This window comes from Sciurus vulgaris, assembly GCF_902686455.1.
Source record: "Sciurus vulgaris genome assembly, chromosome: 5".
NCBI classification, from domain to species: Eukaryota; Metazoa; Chordata; class Mammalia; order Rodentia; family Sciuridae; genus Sciurus; species Sciurus vulgaris.
This window is the reverse complement of record NC_136465.1, coordinates 156,611,305-156,623,340: the sequence shown is the minus strand read 5'-3', so window position 1 is coordinate 156,623,340 and position 12,036 is coordinate 156,611,305. Positions and strand designations below refer to the sequence as shown.

At 32.1% G+C, this 12,036-nt stretch overlaps 1 protein-coding gene across 3 annotated transcripts in view; it reads left to right on the top strand.

Annotated features, from left to right (window-relative positions):
- CDK17 (cyclin dependent kinase 17) overlaps window positions 1–12,036 on the top strand; it is a 105,434-nt gene that overhangs the window by 66,589 nt on the left and 26,809 nt on the right. For all 3 annotated transcript variants that reach the window (XM_079142870.1, XM_079142871.1, XM_079142872.1), the window contains exons 2-5: window positions 2,218–2,364; window positions 6,033–6,197; window positions 9,143–9,276; window positions 11,492–11,617. In XM_079142870.1, the coding sequence (XP_078998996.1) occupies window positions 2,247–2,364; window positions 6,033–6,197; window positions 9,143–9,276; window positions 11,492–11,617 (543 nt within the window). In that variant the 5' untranslated portion in view covers window positions 2,218–2,246. The remainder of the gene's footprint in view (window positions 1–2,217; window positions 2,365–6,032; window positions 6,198–9,142; window positions 9,277–11,491; window positions 11,618–12,036) is intronic.

Below are 12,036 nucleotides of genomic sequence, written 5' to 3'. Positions count from 1 at the left end.
GGGAACTAACATTTTGAAGGTTGCTGAGTCAGTTAAGATTCAGGAGAGGAGACAGACACATTCTGTACTGGGTTTTCTCCTGTGTTTTCTAACTCTTATGCTGTGTAGAGAAAAAGGATAAAAGCTGATTAGGGCATAAAAGATAAGCAAAAACAATTGGAGAAGTTGCATGGAGCTTTTGATAGTTTGTTCTGGCTTAGGTTTACAGTTGGAATCTGTTAAAGGGCTGTATCATAAAGAGTGAGGACAAACCACAGGTAGGTCAATCTTTATAATAGCATTAAAGCTCAGTCTCAAGTAATCTCTGTTCCTGATTGTATTGAGTTGATCTACTTTTACTGCCTGCTAGAAAAGATTTAAATTTTCTTTGGAGGAAGGTAACAGCATCCAGAACCTCTACATTTTTTTTTCCCATAGGCATTTCATAAAATCATTCACATATAGTTCTTGTCAGTCAGTAAACAATTGCTAGGTGTACAGGATAAGAGAAAAAAATAAAGAACAGGAACAGATCAAAGCATCAAAATAGTATTCATATAGATTACACAGACTTGGGAGTTACAGAGGCATGAAAATCTAGTTATGAAAGTACATACTGAAATTGAGAATTTCACTAGAGATTTGGGATCTATAGAAAAGAATTAGATGGAAATTTTGAGACTGACAAAATGTAACTAAAATTGAGAATCCAATAGATAGGTTTAATTGCAGGTTATACAGTTGAAAAGAGGAATAGTAACCTAAAAGATAAATTAATAGAAAATATTCAGGAGAATGTATTTGTCATTTTGGTGTTATAATCAAACCAAGCTAAGGCATGGAAGCTTTTCAATAATTCACCAAAGTCCATCTCCTATTTTAGAGCTTAGGAGTGAAAATAATTTTTATTATAGTGTAATTGCAATTCTTGCTCTTTCAATGTGTGTGATTTTATATTTTTATTGTAGTGTTTATTTTTAAAAATATAGCAAATGTATAACATGGAGGTGGTAAGGTACAAAATTGTTACTACTTATAAATTTGTACTTGATACCCTCCATTCAGCCTCTGAGCAAACAAAAATTATTACATAACTAGTATCTTATGCAGAGGTCACCTGTTCAGCAAACTCAGCTACTTAGAATAGAGCCTTAGAAGGAGAGAATAAGCAAAACACAGTCAGAAATAGATAAACAGAGGTGGATGGTAAAACATGTATTTCAGCATAAAGTAGGTATTTTTAATTTTTTTTTTTTTTTAGTTGTTGATTGATACAGTTCCTTTATTTTGTTTATTTTTATTTGGTGCTGAGGATTGAACCCACTGCCTCACACATGCCAGACAAACTCTGTACCACTGAGCCACAACCCCAGCCCAAGCATAAAGGAGTTTATGAGGCCCTTACTCCTTTTAGGATAATGCTTATAGTTTAATGGTGATCTGGTAATCCTGCAAATTGCAAGTCAGAAAGTAAATCAGAAAAGAAGTGATAGGTAAATTGTTGGAGAATTGGCTATGGCAGCAAGTACCTTGTTTCATCATTTGTAAGATTCCACCATGAATTGTGTCATTCATTTATGTACCTATGAGAAAGAAAATATGATTTCAATACATTTTGACATCCTATTAATTATGAAATACATCCTGATTTCAGGGATGTTATAATGTGGAAGATAAAGTCAATGGCAATCCTGTTTATAAGTCTTAATTATTTGTTATTTGTCTGACTTGGACCAGGGAACTTCTTTGAGAATTTTTCCTAATATATGACAATGGAATAGTAAAATGTCAAACATTATTCTTTATCCTTCCCTCTTTACCTCTTCTAACATACCTCTCCTAAGATATCTCCTGAATATATCTACTGACTGGTTCCTATATGATTGTGATTTGTAGGGATAGAACCGAAGCATCAAAATAGTATTGATATTTTCATTGTTGAATTGTAGAAAGTACATTTTAAGAAAATTACCAATTCTTCTAAATTTCATTATTATGTTTGAATTTTCTTTAATTATGTAGAATTTCTGCTTTTCTAATAATACCAAATAAATATAGCATTAATTAGCAGTTGCATCTTTTTAACAAAAGGTTGGATTTTATGATGATTGGTGAAGTTAGAAATTCCTCATTATATTCATTATATTCCTATTTTGAAGATTCCCAGTAAACCCAGAATGGTATTTTTTCTTGAGCAGTAAAATATTGATGATTTTTCTTTTGTGTTCATTCTTTCAGGATTTTTCAAGCCTCATTCAATTGATAGGATGAAAAAGTTTAAGAGAAGGCTATCCCTCACTCTTCGAGGAAGCCAGACTATTGATGAATCTTTATCTGAATTAGCTGAACAAATGACTATTGAAGAAAACAGCAGCAAGGATAATGGTAAATATTTGGGATGGAGGAGATGCTTCCTCCATTTAATTACTTTATAAACAAAGTGAATTTACTGTCTAAAGTCATAATCATGTCCTTTTATTTCTCTGTCTCATTCCCTGGTGTTTTAGGAATCAGAAGATTGCGTAACTTTCTCGTGCTTGCTTACTGGAATATTCCACTTTCACTCCAACATTGTTACCTATGCCTATCTCAAGCCATAATGAATTATTCCATCCCGTATTTCTATTTTTTACTAGTTCATAAATAAAAATATATTATATAATATTATCCTAATTGTTAAATAACTCTTTTTAAATTGACATTTAAATATTTTTGCTGTTCTTATGACCTGAATTAATGCAGCTTAAAAATGCATAGAACATTTGTGAAATTTGTGGTCTCATCATAGTTTTATAACATTCTATATGGATTTTGACCACCTATAAAGTCTAAGGTTCATAATGAGTAAATTTTATTGTTTTTAAATTTTATGTTTACCACAGAGACTCTCCATAGTATTGAGAGCACATATAGCAGGTAGGCATATAATGTTTCATGCATTTGACAGTCTTTTTTATAATTCAGAGTAGTAATACACAGATACAAATATAAAATAAAGAGCTTGTTAAAGTGAATGAATTAAAACATAAACTCAGTGACATTTTTGGAACAAGGCTACATAGTCAAAATGAAAATAACTGTAGGAATGCTGTAATTACCAGAAGGGAGCTTACATGAATGGCTGCCAGCGTGTCATGATACACAGATTATCTGGCAAGCCTTCCTTCGCTGTGCCAGAAATTTTGCTGAGATTTGTGGCTGTAGGTAAAAAACATAAACAGCATTACCCCTCCCATTGCACGTAAATGCTTGTTCTGCGAGAGCAGGAAATATACAGTGGAAAGGGATCTGTGTTTTTATGTTAGAAGTCATGGGTTGGGATTTAATATGCTGAAACACTTGGTTGGATAACTTCAGGTAAGTAATTTATTCTACCAAGGCTTCAGATATCTTATTTCCTTTCCTCTGAAGGGTCATTATTTACTCAAGGACACCCATTTTGTTGGCAGAGCAAATACTTTACAACCTAGATTTCTTTGCTTCAAAGTCTGCGTTGTATCTATTTTCCCAGACCTCCTAGGTTCTGCTGAGACTTCCTTGATTTCTACTCTTTTGTTTTTAATGTGGGATAGGAAAGGTGGGCTAGTAGGAAATTTAAAATAATAATTTGGATATAGTTACATGTAGGAGGGGAAAATTTTGCCTTTGTATCAAATCCCAAATCTTCTATTTTTCTTGTAAGATGATATTTGCTAGATACCTGAAGCAAAATCCTAATATTCTTTCAGAAAGCCATTGAATTCTTGGTATTAATTAAATCCAGTGTGTTGTGCGGGGGGCGGGGGGGGGGGGGTTGTTAATTTTTTTGGTAGCAGGGATTGAACCCAGGGGTGCTTCACCACTGAGTCACATCTCTAGCCCTTTTTAAAATTTTGAGACAGTGACTTGCTAATTGCTTAGGACCTGGCTAAATTGCTGAAAATACCTTTGAACTTGTGATCCTCCTAAGTCAGCATGTCCAGCTCAGTGTGTTCATTTTTATGATAGAAGAGTCTTGCCATTATGTTTGCCAGTGATACACAGAAATAAAATAAGCACAGTATGCATCTTCATGGGGGTTTCTGGAACACTTTTGTGTGTCATGGGGAGGAGTAGTGCTGGTGACTGAACCCAGGGGCTACTCTACCACTGGGCTGTATACCTACTCTTTTTACTTTTTATTTTGAAACAGTCTTGGTAAATTGCTGGCTGTCGACTTGGTGATCCTCCTACTTCAATTGCCTAGGTAGGAAGGATTATAAGCATGAGTCACTGCACCTGACTAAGACACTTTTTTGTGTGTGTGTGCCAGAGATTGAACCCAGGGATGCTTAACAACTGAGCCACATCCCCAGCCCTTTTATTTTTTATTTTTGAGAAAGGGTCTTACTAAGTTGCTCAGGGACTCGCTAAGTTGCTGAGGCTGGCTTTGAATTCATTATCCTCTTGCCTCAGCCTCTCAAGCCTCTGGGATTATAAGCATGCACTATAGCGCTCAGCTAAAACATATTTTTAATGAGTATTTGACTATAAGACATACCACTTTTTAAAAAAAAAAAAAAAAACTTGTGAATCAAAGAAAATGAACCTACTTTTTTTGAGACCTAAGTAATATTTTAGACTAATTGCATGTTTTCTGAAATATTTTAGTATTATTTATTAAAACATGCTTAGTTTGTAACCTGGTAAAATGTTTACAATATCTAATTGTTTTCAAGTAGTACATATTGTTTCCCTTATTAAAATTCCCTTTTACAATAGTAATTTTTGACAGGTAGTAAAGAAGAAAAAATGGAAAGTGTTGAATTTCTTCTTGACCAGACTTACTTAAAATAATGTTTGAAGGCATCATAATAGACATTGCAGAGATTGCAGGTAGCATGGACTACCACAGTCTGATATTGCTTAGTCCCTTGCTTTCATTAGTAACTTGGACAGAAATTCCTCACCTTTGGGTCAGTGTCTGATAATTGCTTCCATCACATTCTTTCCTTATGGAGTTTAGGTTTGTTGTTGTTAGCATACAAAATTATTTTATGCTAAACAGAAGTGTAGAATATTTTTTATAAAGTACCTGCAAGAATAGAGAATTCAGAGCACATCAAATTTTTTAAATGTTTAATTTTTTAAAAATTGGCAAAAATTAGTTCATACCATTTTCTCAAAAAATTAAATATAATTATCACATGAACCAACAATTCTTAGGGTTATACTCAAAAAACTTGAAACAGGTTTTCAAAGTTGTGTTCACATCATTTGTCACTTATAACTGAACAACTTTTTTTTTTTTTTTTTGGTATCAGGAATTGAACCCAGGGGTGCTTATCCACTAAGTCACATCCCCAGCCTTTTATTATATTTTGTTTAAAATTGCTGAGTTACTTAGGGCCTTGCTAAGTTGCTGTGGCTGACTTTGAACTTGCGATCCTCCTGCCTCAGCCTCTTGAACCACTGGGATTACAGGCATGTGCCACAGTACCTGTCCTAAATAACTTTTAAGTATTATATTTTAGGAATGTTTCTACTTGGTAATAGACCTGTGATTATGTAAAGATTCTTTATATTAAAATCTCAAATTTGGGGCAATAATTGACGATACTTAAGTACTTTTATTTAATTCACTAATTGACACTTTTTTAGATGTCTAGCAATAGGGATATAAGTTCATTTTAGGTGAAGATTATATCTTATATTCTGTATCATGCTTAATCATAAAATACATACTAGGTAGTTAATACATGGAGGAGTGAATGTAAACAATCATGATATGTTAAAATCAGCAAGTAAATAAAATGGTTATGTTAGTTTTGTGATTATTAACCAATTTTTATTACATGAGAGAGGGATAGGTAAGTTATTAGCCAATTTAAAATATTAAAAAATATTTTTTATAAATACTTTTTCATGGACATTATTTTAGCTCTACCGTTTTGTATGGATAGTCATAGACATGAAGTTAAATGTAATGATCTCTGTTACAACTTTTATTTTCTGCTTTGCTTTCTCAATCCTTCTCGTGTGCTCCTGAATCTTGGGCTGATGATGGAATAATTTTCAAATACTGGGAACCACAGAGCCTATAGTGAAGAATGGAAGGCCTCCAACATCTCACAGCATGCATTCCTTCCTCCACCAGTACACAGGGTCTTTCAAGAAACCCCCATTGCGGAGACCCCACAGTGTTATTGGAGGAAGCCTTGGCTCCTTCATGGCAATGCCCAGAAATGGAAGCAGATTGGGTAATTTGATTATTTGTCTATTATATCTAACTTTCTGATTGTAGAACTTGTATGTTGTTAGGTTTTAGTCAGCCAACCTTTATTATCAGATTTCTCTTTGCCAGTTAAAAAAACAAGTTAAGAGTAAGAAGGACAACAGACAGATGGAGGGTTCTAGAGAGAGGATTATTGACACTACAGAGAAGTAATATTTGAATACCTGTTCATCAGAAGGAAACAAATCTCATAAGAAGGAAATTAGAATTTTGAAATGAATGGCAACTTAGGGTAGTGCTTAATTTAGGATCATACCTCAGTAACTCTTGAAATAATCACTATAGACTTGTACAATAGATTATCACCTGAGTTGTTACTCTTTTATTACTGTATCCTTTTAAATATCCAGGGAAAATGTATATCTGAAAGTTTCTATTTAACTATGTATATCTGAAAGTCTACTTCCCTGATCAATTTTGGTGGTGTCTTTTTTTTTTAATTTTTAAAAAACTTTTTTTAGTTGTAGATGGACACAATGCCTTTATTTTATTTATTTATTTTTATGTGGCGCTGAGGATCGAACACAGTGCCTCACATGTGCTAGGTGCGCACATTACCACTGAGCTACATCCACAGCCTTGGTGGTTTCTTTTTTAAAATTCACGTTTGATTTGATTTTTACAACGTTATGTTTTTAAACATAACAATTTAAAATTTAAAAAAAAAAAAATTGAGGGGTACCAGGATTGAACTCATGGATACTCAACCACTGAGCCACATCTCCAGCCCTATTTTGTATTTTATTTAGAGACAGGGTCTCACTGAGTTGCTTAGCGCCTCTCTTTTGCTGAGGCTGGCTTTGAACTCACAATAATCCTCCTCCATCAGCCTCCAAGCCACTGGGATTACAGGCGTGCACCACTGCACCTGCCTAAACATAACAATTTTATGATTTTATTAGATAATTATACTTACTGAAGTTCCTGAGCTTGCTTTATTTCTTGCCATGGCAGATTATTTCCTGATGTGTTTCATGAATTTTGGGAATATGAACTTACCTACAGTTTTTATTTATGGGTAATATATATAGCAGCATTTATCTGTATAGGTGTAACCCTACAGGATGGTGTGCTTCAGTCAGCTCATGAGAGATGATTCTTAAATTTTCAGCAATTTTGTCTGTTAAGCATGGCTATTATTAATTTAATTTTTAATTATATGAACTTACAATTAGGGTAAATTAACAAAAGTAATGAATACTCAAAAGTCATTACTTTCTGATTTTTCTGCTACTTTTTACTATTATTATCTATGTTGTAAGAGTTACTTCTATTGTAGCTTATGGTGAAAATACTATGTAATGGTATGCCACTTCACATTTCTTCTCATTGTTACACATTCAGTGTCATGTTGGTAGCTTAAAGTCTGCTATGGAGATTGTTTGCCCCAGGAAATCAGAAAACACTACAGGTCAGGGCTTGGCTTATTGTTTGTTGATTATCTAAATCAGGGGCTTGTTAGTACATTTTGTGGACTGTAGTCTCTGTTGCATATTCTTTTTCTTTGATTAGTAACCTTTAAATTGCAAAAAGAAAACAAAACAAAACAAAAACATTTTTAGTTTAAGAATCGATGAAAACATCCATTCTTCTTCTAGATTCTTGGTCTAGATTTAAGAAAGTAATGTTTAAAGTATTAGCAGTGCAGATGAAATTTTAAGTTTACTGGTTCTGAGGCTATTATGTAGTGAATGGCCCCAAAATTGAGCAAGTAAGTGTTCTTCTCGTTCTCGAAAACTGCTACCTGATTCAGCAAAGAAGTCTCTTACCACACTGACAAATTAGTAAAGTTTTGACATAAGACTTCATTGTTTTACTTTTGTCTTGATGGAATCAAAACTACCAATCAACAGCTGTGTTTGCATTATATTTGTTTGTTAATGACATAATTTCTTGGTTGAGTCAGATAGTACTCAAGTTTTTATTCATAATCTGAGATTACCAGACTTACTTTGTATTTCTTTTGCAAGAGATGGATATTTCTATGAAGTCTCAATTGCAGTTTAGACACCCAAGGCTTCACCTTTTATTCTGGTGTGCACCTGAACCCAAGTACTTTCCTACCAGTCCCAGCAACCCCTCAAGAAAGTGACAGTTTATGCCTGAGAGCTTTAGACTTTAAGTTCCCTCTTTGTTAAATTTGTTCCTGGGCATTACCTATACATTCTTACAAACCCAGCTGTACATATTTAAGCATTACATTTTGATCTACATTTCCTTGAGGTAGGAAAATTTTCAGATTTTGCTTAAAATATAAGGCATGGTTAAGTTCTTTAATATTTTTAAAGTATGACAGAAAAGAATTTATGACTTCAGATGTATCTGGTATCCAATTTTAAGAGATTAGGAATCAATCACCAATACATTGATTTTTGCCAAGTTAATTTTTTTGTTCAGATGGCAACATAAAATTTCTTCAAAGTCTCTTTATAATAGAAGTCTATTCCACTGTTATTTGCAACTGCTTATGAATATGAATTAGAATGTTTTTAGAATTGAGTTACCAAGACAAAAATATAGAAATGAAGTAAATTCTGATATTGATTTGGTATGAAACCCTTGAGTTCAATTTTTTAAAGTCCTATTTTTAAGTAACTATTATTCATTAAAAGTTTAAATGTATATTTTCAGTCTGTAATTTTCATTCAACTCTTGATAATGATTTGAATGCAAGTTCTTTCATAATTTTTTATAATCCAAGAGTGTAAAAGGATTTCTGAGTACTTACTATTTGAAAACATTTGAGTTAATATTTTGATCTCTTAACTGCACACCTATGCACTCGACTGTATTTAATTCTCTGATTTTTTTATGTTGGTTGTCTACATTTTACCCGTAATGATAATTAGTTACATAGTGGGATAAAATAAATCTTCTTTAAGGTAAATATTGTCTCATTTTCTGATACAGATATTGTTCACGAAAATCTGAAAATGGGATCAGATGGTGAGAGTGACCAAGCTTCTGGGACATCATCTGATGAAGTCCAGTCACCTACAGGTGTTTGTCTCAGAAATCGTATACATAGACGGATCTCAATGGAGGTAACATTTTAAAAATATATAAATATACCTCTGTATGTGTGTTCATATATAAATAAACACATATATATCAAGTACATAAATGTCCATTTGAAAATTTTCATGAAGGCAAATGACATCTGTAAGAGAGCTCTTTCTTTATATCAGTGAGTTGTATTCTGAATATTTAATTACTATCCCAATGCCAAGTACACATCAATAATAGTATTCTATGCTCTACAAAGCATTCATTTTTGGTTCCCTGTTAAGGAAAAGTGAAATTTTTTTTTTAAATTCCATTAACCTAGACTGATGTCATTCTAGATGACTTTGCAAAGTCATCTTTTCAGAAAATATGATTTCAATTATATCTCTTTGAGATTGATTTGGATACTTCATATTCAGATTTTAAGAGAGAAAAATAAAATAGACCCCAGCTTTTTTTCCCCTTTCTTTATAAGTATCAGTATCATATCCTTTGTGGTTCATCACATTTACAAATCCCTATAGTACATAGTAAATTATTTCTCCGTGTAAGTTATACAACCCATTTCCTTTTCTTATCAATGTTATAACATCGAAGACAAGTTATGACTTATCATTTCAGTATGTACTGTATATTGAGATTTTTTTTCTGCAAAAAAGTGAAATGTTTTAAAATAGGTTTTGTTTCTTTTCTCATAGCTGTTGAGACAATGATGATTAGAATATCTGTCCTGCTGGTTGGTTATGTTTTTATTGTTAAAAGATGGTTTCTGAGTGAGTTAAGGAAAACAGTATCAGTTTTCTCTGTGATAAATTAATACTTTCAACTCTTGAGATCAACTCGATATTTGTATAATTATGTAGGCATATCACAATAATATTATTCCTTATTTTTCTTCATAATATATGTGATTTTCTTTATCGTTTAAAATATGTTAGCATTAGGGTCTATATCTGATTGTCTTATTCTTTCATTGAGTTATATATTTTTCCTCCCAGAGGTGACACGCTATAGATTATATATATATATATATATTTTTTTTTTTTTTAGTTTAATTCATTTTAGTATCTAGAAAAATTTCTTTATTCCTCCCCTTGCACATATATACACATGATCTGTTTCTGATTTCTCATGGGTCAACTGATGATTTCATCTTTACAATGGTGAAAAATCAATATACATTTAGTAGTACCCATACTTCAGATTTTGGATTTTGAATTTTGATCTTTTCCCTGGCTAGCAATATGCAGTATAATACTATTTTGTGATGCAGTATCACAGCTCCCAGTTAGCCATGCAGTCACATGATTAAACTACTATACCGTGTTCTGTGTTGCTAAACAGTGATGTTTAGTGAATTTAGGTATATTTAAATGCATTTACAACTTAATATTTTCAACTTAGAATTGGTTTATCAGGACAAAAACCCCATGGTAAGTTGAAGAGCATGTACTCTAATTCAAGAATATTTTTGAAGATGTTTTTGTTTTTTTTTTTTCTAAATGAGTTTTAGGCATTTCATTTTGTTGCAAAAATAATCTTGGGATTTGTTTTTGGTTATATAAAATATTAAAATTAATATTGTGAGAACCAAAATTGTGTTATTGTTTAGTCTAACCATTTGGAATATGGTATATGTCTATATTTAAATCTTTTATCTCTCAGTAAATATTTAGACAGTTTCTTTACATCTCTTTTGTTTTTCATGATTTTATGATAAAAGGATTTCTTTTTATAGAATATTTATTTCTCCATGTGATGTTAAAGGCAAGTTTCTCTTTGAAGTTTGTCTCAGCTCACATTCTACAGTTAAATGAAGTAGAATGCTTTTACTTCTATTAACAGCAATAAGAAAATATTTTAATTTTCTTTCACCATATTGTATGTAAAATCATAATATCTACTTGTTTATTTAAATTGATCACATTGTGGTGTCTGCCTATTCTTACCATATGGCATAATAATTTCAAAGTAAATCCAAGATAAATTTACTAATGAAATGAGTCCAAAATAACTGAGTCCATTTTGTTTTAAATCATTTCTGTAAAACTGCATCATATACCTTTGCTTACAGTAGTAGTAAATATTTTTGCCTTCAGTATATTATATATAATCAATGTAGGTAACTTTGCAACTGCAGTTATCTTTAGTTAATTATTGCTAAAAAGTAATACACTAAAGCACATGAATCAAAAGTCAAAATGCCTTGTCTTTTTTGGTTTTGATTACCTACTTTTTCTTTTTTTTTTGTAGGATTTAAATAAACGGTTATCCCTACCTGCAGATATCAGAATACCTGATGGATATCTGGAAAAGTTGCAGATCAACAGTCCACCATTTGATCAACCAATGAGCCGAAGGTCTCGTAGAGCTTCCTTAGTAAGTTTTTGGTCTCCTATACCTAAACCTTCAGATCTGCTGTTTCTATTCTCTGAATGTAAACATTTAAAAAATTTTTTTGGCAGTTACAAGAATTGAACCCTAAAATTTGCACATGCTAGACAAACTCTGTCAATGAGCTAAAACCCCAGCCCTTAATATAATATTATATTACCTTCTGAGTTTTATCTTTTTCCATTTTTTAGGGCTTATTGGAATCCTTAACATGCATGCATATTGGAATAGGATTTAAGCTATGTTATATTTTATTTTTGATAAATTTTATTGATATATGCTAGATATGCAGAATATATTACTCATACACCTTGATAGATGTACTGTAGTAGATACAATAAACATATATTAATATATATTCACTGGAGCACCCAAACTATCACCCTACAAGTCAATGAATATTT